The sequence below is a fragment of the Pangasianodon hypophthalmus genome, chromosome 2, assembly GCF_027358585.1.
Source record: "Pangasianodon hypophthalmus isolate fPanHyp1 chromosome 2, fPanHyp1.pri, whole genome shotgun sequence".
Taxonomy (NCBI): Eukaryota; Metazoa; Chordata; class Actinopteri; order Siluriformes; family Pangasiidae; genus Pangasianodon; species Pangasianodon hypophthalmus.
In genome coordinates, this window is record NC_069711.1 from 29,285,713 (window position 1) to 29,302,898 (window position 17,186).

General features: G+C 38.4%; 2 protein-coding genes across 3 annotated transcripts; both read left to right on the top strand.

Moving 5' to 3' along the window:
- Positions 1-369: 369 nt before the first annotated feature.
- On the top strand, positions 370-11,820 carry ap1m2 (adaptor related protein complex 1 subunit mu 2). Its single transcript, XM_026933266.3, has 12 exons — positions 370-594; positions 3,689-3,845; positions 4,546-4,613; positions 5,988-6,118; positions 6,475-6,622; positions 7,520-7,646; positions 7,835-7,977; positions 8,094-8,165; positions 9,329-9,487; positions 9,729-9,854; positions 10,060-10,135; positions 11,504-11,820. The coding sequence occupies exons 1-12, from the start codon at positions 553-555 to the stop codon at positions 11,524-11,526; spliced, it is 1,272 nt and encodes a 423-aa protein (XP_026789067.1). The 5' UTR covers positions 370-552; the 3' UTR covers positions 11,527-11,820.
- Positions 11,821-12,022: 202 nt separating this feature from the next.
- Positions 12,023-15,746, top strand: cdkn2d (cyclin-dependent kinase inhibitor 2D (p19, inhibits CDK4)). Of its 2 annotated transcripts, none has more exons than XM_026933284.3 (3): positions 12,023-12,361; positions 12,780-12,958; positions 14,949-15,746. In XM_026933284.3, exons 2-3 carry the CDS (start codon positions 12,818-12,820, stop codon positions 15,318-15,320), a joined length of 513 nt encoding a protein of 170 aa, XP_026789085.1. In that variant the 5' UTR covers positions 12,023-12,361; positions 12,780-12,817; the 3' UTR covers positions 15,321-15,746. The 2 variants fall into 2 exon arrangements, with proteins under 2 accessions (XP_026789085.1, XP_026789086.1); XM_026933285.3 differs by lacking the exon at positions 12,023-12,361 and adding an exon at positions 12,374-12,463.
- Positions 15,747-17,186: the final 1,440 nt, after the last annotated feature.

A 17,186-nucleotide genomic window follows, 5' to 3' on the forward strand; every position in this document is an offset into this window, starting at 1 on the left:
GAATTCAATTAAGACCATTTGCTATCCATAAAACCATTTTTCGTTTTATGTAAGTGGTATTTCCCATATATTAAATTATTAAATAATTATTACCTTATTATTATCAACGTATAATTAATTATTACATTATTCAATTAAAAAATAAATTTATGGGGCAACACTGCAGATGAAACAAGTTATAACATTCCTGATATTAATATCAACTTTGTTCTCAGCTTTAACTATAAATAAATAAATAAACAAATAAATAAATAAATAAACAGACAATAATTAATTAAGTGTGAATTTACTTCCGCATCAGCGATGACGTGGCTCGCGTCATCGCCCTCGCGCGAGGTACAGGTAAGCTCTGTAAATGTTTTACCTGACGTTACGCAGCGTGACGTCAATACGTTGCAGGAGGAGAAGGAACAGAGGAATTCACGATTATATTAATACTTTCCCGTTATATATAGGGTTGTTAATGGACTTAAATTGTTTTTAAGTTGGCAAATAAACCAGTTTTAATACTAGTTTTTGGCGCGGTTGTGTTTAGACGGGTAAGTTGAGGTCATGTCTGCTTCAGCTGTCTTCATACTGGATCTGAAAGGCAAGGTGAGGACTTGAGTGTGCTACAGAAGTAGCGCTAGCAGGTGACGGTCGGCTAGGCCAGCTTGCAAATGTAGTGTACTTTTGTGTCATATTTCTATTTCATCAACAAGTTTGTGTTTAAAAAATGTCTGAAATGTATTTATTCGCATGGCAAGTTAGTTCTGAGCGTTATGGCATTCATCTGGGGTTTTTTGTTTTGCTTTTGTTTTTTTTTTTGAAGCTGCTTGTTGTCATTTTCGTAACATGGCGACCGCTAGGACCTCTGTGTTCTCGATAAAGATAATGTGCTTTCTAAAAATGTTATATCCTTAACCTTAATATCTAGCAAAAGTCTTTCTTCACTCTTTACAATATATTTCTACTAGTAGCCTACAGTGGCTACGTCCAAATCCTCCGCACCAATTTCTGCACTGACTTCCACACTAACTACCACAATAGCTACCACACTGACTTCCACACTAACTACCACAATAGCTACCACACTGACTTCCACACTAACTACCACAATAGCTACCACACTGACTTCCACACTAACTACCACAATAGCTACCTCACTGACTTCCACACTAACTACCACAATAGCTACCACACTGACTTCCACACTAACTACCACAATAGCTACCACACTGACTTCCACACTAACTACCACAATAGCTACCACACTGACTTCCACACTAACTACCACAATAGCTACCTCACTGACTTCCACACTAACTACCACAATAGCTACCTCACTGACTTCCACACTAACTACCACAATAGCTACCACACTGACTTCCACACTAACTACCACAATAGCTACCACACTGACTTCCACACTAACTACCACAATAGCTACCACACTGACTTCCACACTAACTACCACAATAGCTACCACACTGACTTCCACACTAACTACCACAATAGCTACCTCACTGACTTCCACACTAACTACCACAATAGCTACCTCACTGACTTCCACACTAACTACCACAATAGCTACCTCACTGACTTCCACACTAACTACCACAATAGCTACCTCACTGACTTCCACACTAACTACCACAATAGCTACCTCACTGACTTCCACACTAACTACCTCACTGACTTCCACACTAACTACCACAATAGCTACCTCACTGACTTCCACACTAACTACCACAATAGCTACCTCACTGACTTCCACACTAACTACCACAATAGCTACCTCACTGACTTCCACACTAACTACCTCACTGACTTCCACATTGACTTTCACATTGACTTCCTCACTGACTTCTTCACCGACGTCCACACTGACTTCCTCACTGACTTCTACACTGACGTCCACACTGACTTCCTCACTGACTTCTACACCGACATCCACACTGACTTCCTCACTGACGTCCGCACTGACTTCCTCACTGACTTCCTCACTGACGTCCACACTGACTTCCTCACTGACGTCCACACTGACTTCCTCACTGACGTCCACACTGACTTCCTCACTGACGTCCACACTGACTTCCTCACTGACTTCTACACTGACGTCCACACTGACTTCCTCACTGACTTCTACACCAATGTCCACACTGACTTCCTCACTGACTTCTACACTGACGTCCACACTGACTTCCTCACTGACTTCTACACCGACGTCCACACTGACTTCCTCACTGACTTCTACACTGACTTCTACACCGACGTTTATACTGACTTCCTCACTGACTTCTACACCGACGTTTATACTGACTTCCTCACTGACTTCTACACCGACGTCCACACTGACTTCCACACTGACTTCCACACCGACCTGCACACTGACTTCCACACTGACTTCCACACCGACCTGCACACCGACCTGCACACTAACATCCACAGTAACTACCGCACCATCTTCCGTACCAACTTACGTACCAACTTCCACACTAACTACCACACCGACTTCTCCACCAACTTCCACACTAACTTCCACACTAAATAGGACACCTCTTCCATTTGCATAGCAACCAGGTGGAATATTATGTTGATATAGCTACTATTTTATAGTGTCTTAGTATGTGTTTCAGATATAGCCACTAAAACATTGGACATGTCTGCATATATCCACCTAAATTTCCCCTCACTGCCTCCTAATTTAGCGCTTAATCCAGGGGTTCTCAAACTTTTTGCTGTCTGTTTAAAAAAAACACACACACACAGGACCCTCAGCCCAGATTTATTTTTGTGATTTAGTCAACTATTAAGCCATTTATTCAAATGTGTATATTACTAATAATAATCTGGCTATTTATTGAAGCTTTTTTCTTACTGAAATGGAAGGGCCAAGATGACATTATTTATAGCCCTACTTAATTTTTTCAGTTATTGGGGTTTGGATTAAATACATTTTATTCACCTTATCAGTCAAACAGGCGGATAAATATAAGAGCTCAATATTAAATACAAATGGTGGATTGTGATTTCTACTGCTGTAAAAAAGAAAAAAAAATCACAGACATGCTGGCCTTGTTTCACATGCTCTTGAGCACGTGCTCTTCCCAGGGAAGAACAGGCTATGTGAAACCTTAAGATTTTTAATTAGTTTTTATTTTTATTTTTTAAAATTTGTTGTGTAAGATAGAAACGCTTTCATTTCAAGCACTATTTGGAAGATGTCCGCTGGATTTGTAACTTGAGATGAGCCGGCTCTGTTTCTTTCACAATGGGCTAAGGAGGGCAGACGAGGAAGGGAGGAGTGCTCTTTACAGTAAGCTCAATTGCACATAACCCAGTAATGCAGCAATGTATAGAGAAAACTCTTTTGTTTAAGATAGCATTAACTTAGAAACCCTTATCACTTATCTTAACCTGTTGCACACCTGCAGTATCTGCTTCGTTCTCAGACATTTGAAATTTACGGAAATTTACTGCTATGATGAGAAACTTCCGAAAATAAAAGCATCAAGAACATTCATTACTGACAAGCAGGAACTCACCAGTAATGGACTGCTAATTTCCTGAATGTGTTAGGGTTGACCTAACAATTGCATTAAGCAATCTTAGGATGATTTGTATGTGAAGCTGCTTTTGGGGGACAACTCATAATAGACATGTGTACAAATATTTATTAAAATCTTTTGAATTTTACTCTCTTCAGGTGCTGATATGTCGCAACTACAAAGGCGATGTGGACATGATGGAGATAGACCACTTCCTGCCGCTGCTGTTGCAACAGGAAGAGGAAGGGCTACTGTGCCCTGTTATTTCACATGGCAATGTCCACTTCATGTGGATCAAACACAGCAATCTTTATTGTATCCTTTCATCAGTGCTTTTGAGTGGATGGCACTCGCACACAAACAGGTTTAATAGCTTGAAGTTGTCTGTGAAACAGAAATTTCTGTTGTAATTGCCTGGTCTATCTTAGCGTAATTTAGAGTGCAGGAGTTGTTAATAATGGTGTTAAAAATTCATGCCAGGGCAGGTTTGGTAGTGTTTCAGCATGGAGAAGTACTGATGTAAGAATCGTCATCATAAAATAGCACATCTGTCTTATGTGTAAAGAATTGCAAAATGCCCAGTTGCCCTTGTCACTGGGGTGGTACATCTGTTGTACCATTAAAAATAATTTAAGGTAAAGAATTAGACCTGAAGGACCACTATTATACCTCTTAACATTTTACTCTAAAAGCTAATGAAAGTTGCACCTTCCCAAGTGAAAGTTACATACCACAGATACAAAAGATGTACCCTTTATGGTACCACCTCAGTGAAAAGGAAAACCACAGTTGGGTACATTTTATTTTTGAGAGTGTAGTCTCCAGTTAAACATAGCTCCAATACAAAACCAATATCTGCTTTTTTTTTTCTTCTTTTTTTCTTTTTGTGGCTGAGTTCAGTATAGCCATTCCTAAATAGGTTCCTGCACTGAGATTAATTGTAAGTATAGTGAACTTTGGAGAAATAACACCAACAAATATTGTGTCTATGAGACTTAACATGATCACCGTACAGTGGTGGCTACTACCAACAAGAACTCCAATGCATCTCTGGTGTATTCTTTTCTGTACAAGCTGGTGGAGGTAAGACACTGCACACCTCATTCACTGTACTGCAGGAGGAAAGCATGTTATATCCAGTTTATTTCCATTTTCGTTTAGGGGCATGTGCACATTTGAACAAGATGTTATTGTTGGAATTAAGCTCTGCTTGATAGAAGAGTTGATACTCAAGCCAGGGATGGACTTTACTCATGCTCTTTGAATATCTTTGAGATGATTCTTATGTCTAATCAAGATGATTCTTATGTCTAATCAACAGAGTTGCCTATCAACTAAAATAAAACTCTACGCTAATAAATCTACACAGACTTTCTGAAGGGGTTTCAGACACAGGACTTACTGTAATGAATAAAAATTAAACAAAACTTTACTCTGTAACCGAACACTGTAATTTTATAGAGGCAGCCATCTTTGACTATCAGAATCACTGTCGTCATTAGCGCAGTTTGGTATCGTTATGTGCAAGACAACTAGAGTTGATTGTTGGTATTTGATTTGAAGGCAGAATTGTATCAGAAAGCTGGAAATGATAACATTGTCATAACAACCAAACATGATAACTCATAATGTGGTTATATCTCTCTATCTCTGTCTATTTAAAAATGTGATTACACATCTGAACAATATTATTTGAAGTAGTTATATGATGATTCATCATAGACTTGATGGACTTGATATTAATACTTGGTACGTACATTAGACATAGATATGGTGGAACGTAAGTGCAAAAGACATCAATCCAAATCCAAAAAGCAACAGCTAATCAGAAAGCACAACAGCAAATAACAAATACGAAAATGCATCAGCAGTAATATACTCAAAATAGAAAAAGGGGAGGTCCTCATTGAACATCACATCGCTTGTTGCTGATTGGCTACAGCATGCATCAGTGTGAGAGTCGATGGAGAACAAAGAGCTGGAGGATGTTTACAGTAAGAGGAAATATGAGCCTAAATGAATCTGCTGATGCTTTTATTTGTGTTTATTTTATCATTCTGATCAAGGGCATTCATATGATGTTATTTTAGATATTCTGTGAATGTCACACAGCATTAATATGAGTGTGTTGATGCGAGAGGTTATAGGTCATATGCCCACACTGGTTTGAGCTGACAGGAAGGCTACGGTATCTCAAATAGCCACTCTTTACCACTGTGGTGAGCAGAAAAGCATCTCAGAATGCACAACATGTTAAATCTTGAGGTAGCAACAAGCCTGTGATGTTCAATAAAGACCTAACTTTTTGAGTTAATGCTGTTGCGTTTTGGTTTCTTGGTGTGTTTTGTACTTTGTACAAGCCACCATATGCAGCTCTCCCGTGCCAAACTAAAGAACCAAGCCAAACCAGACACCACATGTTTGTTCTTTGCTTGTGTATGTGTGTTCTCTGTCCAGGTGTTCTCTGAGTACTTTAAAGAGCTGGAAGAAGAGAGCATTCAGGATAACTTTGTTGTGGTGTACGAGCTGCTGGATGAGCTCATGGATTTCGGCTTCCCTCAGACCACAGATAGCAAGATCCTGCAGGAGTATGTGCTCATAACACCGTCTGTTTCCACCAACACCCCAAACTAGGATTTAAATTAAACGAAATTGTTACAGTCAGTGCTTCTTAAAGGCCTTGCATCAGTGTTATATGGATTAGTTTTCAGTGTTTCTGAGAAACATAGGCTAGACATTATGTCAGCATATTAGCCGCTAAGCTGCTCCTTAGCTATTTCAGTGTTGTTGGGTGGGAAAGTACTCCTTTTCAATATTTGCTGAGTGTGATGGCTTAGCATAGCTGTGGGTTTACAGGAGATTGCAACAGATAATTTGTCAGTGAGCTGGGTGTGATGAATGATAGCTGTCTTTTAACTACTTTGAATACCTCAATTATATTTAGATACATCACACAAGAAGGTAACAAACTGGAAGTCACTAAGGCCAAAGTGCCCACGACAGTCACCAACGCCGTGTCCTGGAGGTCTGAAGGCATTAAGTATAAGAAGAATGAGGTTTTCATAGATGTCATCGAGTCCATAAATGTCCTGGTGAGTGCTGGGGTCCCTCATCAGAATGCTAGTAAATGCTGCAAATTAATTTGCATTAAAATTGTGAAGATTAGGAACTTATGCAATTGATCTTTATAATACATTTGTAAATAATTACTGATATTTCATAACTACAGATATGCCACATGCCTGGTTCCTTTTTCTGCCATGGGAGTGGCATAGCTTGTGATTACACATATGCAGTATACTGTTAGTGTGATTTTCTAATGGTTTATTGCTACAGTATATAACTTTCAGATTTATTGGATTTATGCAGTGTCATATGAATTATGCAATGAAAATTTAAATTTAAACAATTTTCCCCCTAATCCAAATGTAGTCCAGTTTGCCAAGATGTTGGCTTCCTTACCTAATTTACAGCTAATTTGTAGCTCCAGCAAGTAATGATGCCAATGTCACGCAATCTCTTTTTCATAAAGATCTGCCTCAAACCACATCTTGCTCGTAGGTAATGCCAAGCAGACTTGCTTTTCGAGTTTAGCACACACTTTCTGTAAACTATAAAAATCTAAATAAATACACAAAACATCAGAGTGTAATGAAGTTTTGTTGGATTTTATAGTACACATTACAGAATTTGTGCAACCAACTTGGACAAACCGAAATTACTTTTATTTTCCCCTTGGTGTCATTGTGCACAAGACAAAAAGATACTGGGATATTCCTTGAAGCAGGTAAATAAGGGTTTGTGTATGTCCAGTGCAAAACAAACAAACAAATATTAGACATTGAATATGTCTTAGCTGATCAACTACATTTGGGATAAGTGGAAAATTATGTGCAATTAATTTTTTACAGAACCATTTCTTTAATACTTTGTTAATGCTTGATGTTTTGCTATGTAAATAGCTTAATTGGTTGGTATGTGGCTCACAGGTGAATGCCAATGGGAGCGTAATGAGCAGTGATATTGTGGGCAGTATTAAACTGAAGACCATGCTCTCGGGAATGCCTGAACTCAGACTGGGCCTCAACGACCGTGTGCTCTTCGCCCTTACCGGCCGTAAGTAACAACTTCACTGCATGCATTCTCTGTTTTATATCATCTCATAAAGTTGCATCAGAAATGGCTAAACTAACTTTAGACATAGGGTGAACAAACTATTATTTCCAAAGCACTGTTTTATTCATCATAAAGAAAGATAGAGCATACATGACCACCTTGTACTATCTGTCTGTTTTTTTGTGCAGGAGACAAGGGGAAGACTGTAGCAATGGAAGATGTGAAATTTCACCAGTGTGTACGACTCTCACGCTTTGAAAGCGACCGAACCATCTCATTCATCCCTCCAGATGGAGAGTCAGAGCTGATGTCTTACCGCATCAACACTCATGTGAGACTCCAATCATTGTATTTTACCTACCACATTAAGAATATATTGTTATTGAGCTAATGGTAATGTTAATAAGAACAGACCCACCAAAAAACTTGCCTAAATTTATCATGCAGGTCAAACCTCTGATCTGGATCGAGTCTGTTATTGAAAAGTTCTCTCACAGTCGAGTGGAAATCATGGTAAAGGTGGGTTAAACGCAAGCGTTTGCAGGGTTTTCTTTCTCATCATCTCCCAAACAAAAGTAATATCATCTATGGTCTTTTATTTATAGAGGATTTATTAAAGGAATGGTGCATAATTCCCAGTGTGGCCTCCTAGTACCACAACTACGATGCGTTAATAACCACGCTAGCATGAAAATTCTAGTTCAGGTTGAACAATTATTTCTAAATATGTATTTCCAGTTTTAATGACTAGGCCAGTGACCATAATTGCCCATAAGTGCCCATAATAGTTTTGGACAAATTTGAAGTAAGGATCAGCTATCCTAGTACACTATGTGAGAGTCCAGGATGACCAAATGGTGAACAAGAAATGTGCAGATTTTTTTTTTAGAGTGCTCTCCAGTGAGAACAGTTAACTTGTAGTAAATGTATTAAAGGAATACTCTAGCACATTTCAATATAAACTCTTTCCACTGGATTTTCTCAGTATGTGTGATTACCACAGTTATGAATTTCAGCACTGATAAAAGAAGTAAAAACTGTTTACTTCTAATAAAATTCTGGGGGCAGATGTTGAATTGCCATGGCAAAACCATTACATTCTAACAATAATGAGAGAAAGTTTTTCCACCACTGTTTTCGTCAAGCTTTATCCAACTTTCCAGCACGGGAACAGTACCGTGATCAAGTAATTCCATGTGCAGTCAGGTCGAAACTGATGCACGTTTGTGTTAATTTTAAGCTATTCTGACTGTATTGGTAACGCATGATGACAAATTCTTCCTTCTGTACAGTTAATCTTATCTCTGAAAGAATGAATTATAGATTTGGAGCTTAATTTATAAATACCTTTGACTGAAGCATTCATGAAAGTGTTTCACATATATATTTACTGGCTATTCCAACAACTGGCCTTTAATTATACTACAATTATAAGTGAATTTTAATCTAACTAGTTTCTGGTCTTTACTCTCTAAGGGAAACATGTTCTTGTCTATGGTAATCACACATATTCTGCAGATGCGGAAGATAGAATTTGAGCTAAAAAATGCTGGAGTAACCCTTTAATACAATTTTGTAATGATAATATAAGTGATGAAAATTCTTAGCCAATTATTAGCAATGTAAAAATTGAGTATCAGCATTAATGCATGTTCTTTCAAGTCTAATTTATTCTCCCTCAGGCTAAAGGACAGTTTAAAAAGCAGTCCGTGGCTAATAATGTGGAGGTTCGTGTTCCTGTCCCGAGTGATGCAGACTCCCCAAAGTTTAAAACTAGTACTGGCCATGCAAAGTATGTTCCTGAGAAGAACCTGGTGGTGTGGACCATTAAATCCTTCCCGGTGAGTAATATCTCTAACAGTATCGCCTTCTTGTATGTCATTTTTGTGTTTTATACCCAAATAATTATTTTGTAAGAATTTGTTTTTTCTGCTAATTCATTTTTATGCTAAATGGATTTTATAGCATTATAACATGCGGGTAGTATAGTAACAGAACATTTTGCTGTATGTTAACCCTATTAACTGTCTGACAGTGAATTTGGTTATTTACTTTGTGTCTGAATATTGTGTGGGTGTGTAGGGAGGGAAAGAGTTCCTGATGCGAGCCCACTTTGGCCTCCCCAGTGTGGAGAACGATGAGCTGGAGGGAAAACCACCCATTACAGTCAAATTTGAGATCCCATACTTCACTGTGTCAGGAATACAGGTGTGTGTGTGTGTGTGTGTGTGTGTGTGTGTGTGTGTGTGTGTGTGTTCGTATAGGTATATTTGTATCACATTTACAACATCATGTTTCATTCATCTAATACAATAATTCTTATTAATAATTCTAATAATCCTCTTTATGTGTAATTATTACGAATTGTATTATAAGTAACATAATTCTGTCTGGCTGTGTTTCATTTCATAAGGTGCGATATATGAAGATCATCGAGAAGAGTGGCTACCAGGCATTACCTTGGGTTAGGTACATCACACAGAGTGGAGGTAAGCTGGAATATTTGCATGTTTGCACGTAGCAAGCCTGTACCTAGGTGGGTGATTTGCATGGAATCACAATACATGGTTAGAGAGAGCATTACTGTATTAAAGAGCCACACCAATGAAGTGATTGGAAAATGTAGCGAAAACAAGATCTGAAATTTAATTTACTGTTATTTTGATCATTGTGCATCTACACAAAAGTAATGTGCTTTCACCAGTGTATCTCCCCCAAAACAAGTGGTGGGTTGATGTTAGAGTTAAGCCACTTGCTGTGATGTCACCATAAACTAGGGGCACGGCTTATTTTCCTGGCAAGCTGTCAAAACACATCATTGTTCTCGTCCTTGTAAACAGGCCCACATATGTGCAAACATTGGGGGGGAGCGGGGGGGGGAGAGTATTAGCAGCATGTCTTTAGGTTCATTATGGGCAGTATGCCTAAATAAGTAAACTATATGGCCAATAGTATGTGGACTCCTGACCTTCACACCCATATGTGCTTTTTGAACATCCCATTCCAGATTTAGTCCCCCTTTGTTGTTATAATAACCTCCACTCTTCTGGGAAGGCTTTTCACTAGATTTTGGAGCGTGACTATGGTGATTTGCCCGTTCAGGCACAAGAGCATTAGTGAGATCAGGCTCTGATGTTGGGTGAGGAGGCCTGGGGTGCAGTCAGTGTTCCAGTTCATTCCAAGGGTTCAGTGGGGTTGAGGTCAGGGCTCTGCACAGGACACTCTTCTTCCACTTCTTCTACTCCTTAACACACCATGTCTTCATGGAGCTCATGCTGTCCACAGGGGAATTGTCATGCTGGAACAGGTTTGGGCGTCTTAGTTCCAGTGAAGGGAAATTGTTTATGCTACAGCATACAAAGACATCCTGTACAAGTGTGTGCTTCCAATGTTATGGCAGCAGTTTGGGAAGAACCGCATATGGGTGTGATGGTCAGGTGTCCACAAACATTTGGCTATATAGTGTATTCAGGAGTAGTCATGTCATTTTAGCTGCTAGTAGTCTTCCAGCCAACTGACAGGAGATATGTAACATGATGGATTAAAAAAAAACTTTTTTTTTTTTTTTTTTTTTTTTTTTTTTTTTTTTTGTACATTAGGAAAATGTAGGAATTATCAGCACTATTTGGTGTATTTAAAAAAAAAACTTACAACTGAAGAGTTTAATTAAACTATAGCTTCACTACAGAGTATTGAGTGACTCATACTTTTTCCTGTAGACTCAGAGTTTACGCAAACAGAGTCTCTGTCCAAAGAGGATGTGACAAAACCACTATAGGTCACTGGAATTATTATTTAAAAACCTTAAAAACTAATGAATGAGAATTCAATATGCATTTTTCCGCTTTACCTTGCAGATTACCAGCTCAGGACGAACTAGAGAAGCACTTTGCATTTCCTGATCCTGTTCAAGCTCCCAGGCAAATGATAATCTGATGAAGTCATAATTTGCATCAAAAACTGTCTTGATATTTCAGTTCTTTTTTTTTTTCTTTTATTTTTTTGGAAACAGAAGGAAAATAATGTTATAAATCTTAAGATTTTGTTGAGGCTGAAATGCTTCTTTTTAAAGATTTCATTGTTGTTGCACTAAATCATGGTATAAACTGTTAAATCAACCATTGTTTTCTTATAATAATGATTAAAAAAAGTGATGAATTTCTGTTTTGGTTCAGACTGCAGAAGGTCACGTGTTATTTCATGAATTAAATTATTACACTGGAGTTCATGTATTGACTATATCTTTTACAGATACAATGACATTACAGAAAATATATATATACCCATAAACCCGCCTTTTTCACCGATTATCGCACTGCTGAAGGAGAAACATGAATGAACGTCCCGGGGTGCAGAAGTAACCTTCTCAAATCGCCCGCCGTCTGCGCCCTTCATTCTGATTGGCCAGAGGCGCAGTTACCATGGGGATACTGTAGCAACCGCACGTGCACTCCGCCCTTTTTACCATATATGGTCAGTTTTGGCCCCGTTTGTAGCTTCTGATTGGTGGACGCTTTTTTTCCGTCACCGTTTGAGAAGTCCTGATAGAAATTTGTCACTGTTTTCCAAGCGCGCAAATTAAAGGTACTGGCGCCCAAGAAGCTTGTTTGTTTTGATTTATTTGAAATATTCATAAACATTATAAAACGAGACGAGAAGGAGCCGCGGCTAACGGTCGACACCTCGAGAAACGACAGATTAAGGACGCAGATAAGGTAAGGCGACGGAGCTCGCTGCGTTAAACTACTTTCATTTCCCTATTCTTAAAAAATTCAAAAGCGCTCGCGCACCGCTCGGGATTATTCACGCACATTCAGGTGTATTTTACGTGTTTCATGTCTGTAATATTCCGTTTTTACCTTCTTCCTTATGTCCTCTGTCCCTGCTTGTTGACAGCTAATCGAGTAATAACCTAGTTTACACTGGTAAACAAGTTAGCCTGTTAGCTTAGCACGAGCTCTCCGCCGGCATTTAATTAAAGGCGCTCGAGACCTAACAAAGCGCACCACTACAACACAAAAGCAGCGTTATTCTTATTATTCTTCTTCTTATTGTTGTTGTTGTTGTTGTCTCTGTCATGTTTCTATAAAACACATGAACAAGGTGTATTTATTTTGTGGCGTTTATTTGCAGGGCTGGTAAAACCCACCATCGCTATAATAAGAGTGATCATGGTGCTGAGTGAGAGCGACGCGGGGAAGAGTCTGACTGCGGCGGCGGCGAGGGGAGACACGGCGGAGGTGCGCAGGCTGCTGGAGGAGAGCCGCGTTCACCCTGACACCAGGAATGAGTTCAACAAGACAGCCTTACAGGTACCACACACACACACACACACATGTATATATATAAATATATATAAATATATAAATATGTGAGTATTATGAGTCGAGTCGTGAGTCGAGTCGTGTTTACGCTGTGTGCGGTATTAAGTAATGATGACGTAATCTTACAGAGACATGTTACAATATTAATATATTAATATAATCTTTATAACTCTGGCTCTAAACGATGGCATCACAGTCTGTAGATCACTATAGCTATTTATTCTGATGAGTGAGACCACTCAGTGCAGTACACAACACACACACACACACACACACACACATATACTTACTATATATATACTATACCATTATATATGATGTCATCTGTCAATATGTAGCCTACAGAATTAATGTTCATATTGTATATGTTGAAATATCTGGGGAAAAAAACACCTCTTCATAGTCCATAAGATATATATATATATATATATATATATATATAATCTAGAAATATTGCTATTTATTCTGTTCAAGGAGCAGTGCAATATTTACTATATATATATATATATATATATATATATATATATATATATATATATACATGTGTGTGTGTGTGTTAATATGTTAATACTACAGCTGTTTATTTTGACAATTAATGAGGCACAGTGCAATATGTACAGTATGCCAATTTATAGCCAACAAATGTGTTCCTATGTGTTGTTATATGTTGAATTTTCCAGAAAAAAACATCTCTTAATCCATTAAATACTTTAGCTACTTATTATAAAATGTAATGATCCAATATGTATATTATATAGTATACCATTACATATAATTCCAAATGTCAATATACAAAATGAATATTTGTCTGTTGAATTTTCCTAAAACAAGACTTCCTAGTCCTGCCTGAATGTATAAATGATCAGCCTGTAAATATTTATTGTGATGGCATTATGTAAAATGGCTGTAAAGGAGCACAGCTGCCCCACCCTAGCTGTGTAGATCTAGCTTTGATCGAACACACCTGATCCAGTTTGTCAGGGCCTTCAAGTGGCATCTGAGTTTGAAGAGTCAGTTGTGTTGGTATTTTACTATGTAGGCTGGTAGAACATCAGGAATGAGAACAAACCCTCAAGGTAAATATGACTTATTAGTTTACTATAAACATTTACCACACAACAGTCCTCCCTGGCGTGATGGTGATTTTTTTCGCCTTTATTATTAGTTCCTTTACATATCAACAGGATACATTCACATGTAAGGACATACATTTGATCTTTATATGTACAATTGTCCCAAAATTATTTTTGGTCCTGACAGTATTTATTATATTTACCACAAACACTGCCTTATCGTGAATCATGGCAGGGTTGCATCAGCTGCTGTTACTTAATTTGAAGTTGTAATTGACTCTAGGGGCTTACTAAGTAGTAATTAGCTTGTAAGTAACTAAAATATGTTAAATTGTATGTTTGTTTCTACTGAATTGAGCAATCTATATATCTATATAAATTGTTCAATGGACCCAAGATAGTACTAAAATGGCCAGGAAGCATTCCTTTAATTCTCAAAAAGAACAAGAGGATCTCAGTAAATATCCAAACTGGGAATGTCCACTCACCATCCCAAATGCCAGCTAGCCGGCTAGTTATTTGCTAATAGCACTTGTCATGGGTCGACATCAACCTGAGTCCCAATATAAGTCTAAGTCTTGATTTGCGTTGTCATATTATTAGCAACTTATTTAACACTTGGCAAATTTGTCAAAATATACCATATCATATAAATCTGTCCCAAATACTGATTTATATGTATGGAATAAAATGGAATAAAACATGATGGGGCATGCTGTCATAGGAAAATAATGGTGTGGTGGGCTGGTGTGGGCAGTTACCACTATGAAGTTGGTAAGAGTTCAGAATTCAACGGTGCTGTGGTATAAAATCTATACAGTCAACTATTCAAGAGGAATTAAGTGTTTAAAATGATATTTTTAAGTTCAGAGGTATTTAAAGACACTGTACTGTGTTCTCTGCAGGTCATGATGATGGGTAACACCAATGTTGCTTGCCTGCTGCTGGAGAATGGTGCCGACCCGAACATCCAGGACCGCTTCGGGATCACACCGGCCCATGACGCTGCCCGGACAGGTTTTTTGGACACTTTGTGTGTCCTGGTTGATTATGGCGCATCAGTCAACATTCCCGATCAGTCCGGGGCTCTGCCCATCCACATTGCCATCCGAGAGGGCTACAGAGACGTGGTGGAGTTCCTGGCACCGCGTTCGAACCTCGGCCACCAGGACACGCGGGGAGACACGGCGCTGGACATCGCAAAGGCCTCGTGCACGCCGGGCATGGTGGAGCTGCTGAAACGGCAGCTGGAATCCTCCCTGGCTTTCCAATCTTAGAAATTCTGGATTTAGTTGTGAATTCTAAGCCACTCTAAAGTGCTAGGAGTCCACAAAGAACTTTTTCTCATGTACAGGACTAGGTTACATTACTACAGTACTATGTTTATTTTAGTTTATTTCGTTGTTCAGTTAGACAGTTAATACTAGATGAAGAATGTAGCAGCAGTTTTGCACAGAGCAAAGATCTGCAGTCGGAAACGAGGATTGCGTTTCGTTTACCGTCAATTCGGGAGTTTGCCATGCACAATTGTAGAACAGCTCTTTTTTCATCCTTTTATAACCGAAGTTACATTTACTGCACGGGTCTGTGTAGAAAACTTGAACTGTTAACCATTTTTTTTAAAAAAAGAAATCTCATGAAATTATTGTTGCCTTTTCTCACTTAGTGAGACTGTGCAGCATGCACTGATGAACTTGCATGATCATTTGCTTAGTTTGTATTTGTTTGTGTGTGTATTACAATTTAGCGTTTTTTGATGTGTACATAGCATTTTATGAAAATATCAACTTATTTATTGACAGATTGTAAATAGATTTATGTTTAATGTGGGATTTCTGATGTTATTTATAAAGGTACTTATCCATATCCCTCTGCCCCCTCATGTATTGTTATTACATGAATTCTTTGAAACACAGTTAAATTCTTAAACCTAAAAGGATTGTATGTGTGTTGTGTGGTGTGTATGAAACTGGAAATTCCTTTTACCACAAGAGGGCTCTATTCACAACTTCGACGTAACTTTGACTTAAATAATTTCAAACTTTTGTGCTGAAAAGCTGAATATTTTTTGCAATTAAAATCAAGACATGAGACTATAGAGCTGATTTAGAGTTAGATTTAGAGTTTTTATGACTTTTAAGGAATGATCAGGCCAAAAATATCCTCCTAACACCAAAATGGTTATCTACATAACACTGCAGCAGGAATTCTAGAAATTTCCAGGAAGTTGACCAAAACTACACACTGTTGATGAATGTCTGCAGAATGATGCATGATGGATAACATTGGATAAACTGAATAAGTACACTTTCCCACTTTTGTAGCTTAACAGGGTGGTCTACATGTGCTCTCACCTTGTGTACGTTTGAGACCAAGGTGAGTCAGCAAGGACGTTTATAATTACTCCACAGAGGAATGTGCTTTACTGTACAGGCCTGACAGCGTGCCATCGCTCAGGTAGACCACAGAATAAAGAACAGGAATCTTATTTGTCCGCAGCATTGCTGTTTAAAGGACACCAGCACAATGGATGTTATTGTTGGCTCTTCTGCTTTAAAGCCAAAAGACTAGACTGGCTGCCTGTTGCATTTTGTAACAAAATCTCCAGTGGCATTCATTCAGATCTCTTTCTGGTTGGAGTTCCTTTTGCCTTAACTGGACAAATATAATGTATCCACTTTGTTACACACTTAAAGGAAAAATCCACCTTGAACAACTTATCAGTATTTAGTATCAGTATATGATTTTCAATTAAGAATAAAATTCTCAGCTGACTTTTTTTGGGGCTAAACTTCTTTCATCCACATGGTCTATCTACACTTTGGTTAACGGTTTATCCACAATGCCTTTTTGACTTTCTGCTGAGTGGCACCAATGGGAATTTGTCTGTACCTAAAGAAACTGATGCAGCAGCACTTTAGTCATTTATTCTGTCCAATTCTCTCATCTGAATACTCTGCTCAAACAGATCAGCTTCCAAAGCTTCAACTTTCACGCTAATACCACCATCAATACCATCGCTTTCATCATCTCTTAGATCACGAACTAGCTGAGGCTACTCAATTGTAGCTTAACTCAATTGCGTCATATAGCTGCATTGCATTCGGGAACTCTGAGTCCAACGTTTGTTGTCTGCACTACTT

Coding starts and splice junctions, on each gene's coding strand:
- ap1m2 (XM_026933266.3), top strand. CDS start 553: ATGTCTGCTTCAGCTGTCTTCATACTGGATCTGAAAGGCAAG. Junction 4,614..5,987: donor TTCTGTACAAGCTGGTGGAG/GTAAGACACTGC, acceptor TTCTCTGTCCAG/GTGTTCTCTGAGTACTTTAA. Junction 8,166..9,328: donor GAGTGGAAATCATGGTAAAG/GTGGGTTAAACG, acceptor ATTCTCCCTCAG/GCTAAAGGACAGTTTAAAAA.
- cdkn2d (XM_026933284.3), top strand. CDS start 12,818: ATGGTGCTGAGTGAGAGCGACGCGGGGAAGAGTCTGACTGCGGCGGCG. Junction 12,959..14,948: donor TCAACAAGACAGCCTTACAG/GTACCACACACA, acceptor TGTTCTCTGCAG/GTCATGATGATGGGTAACAC.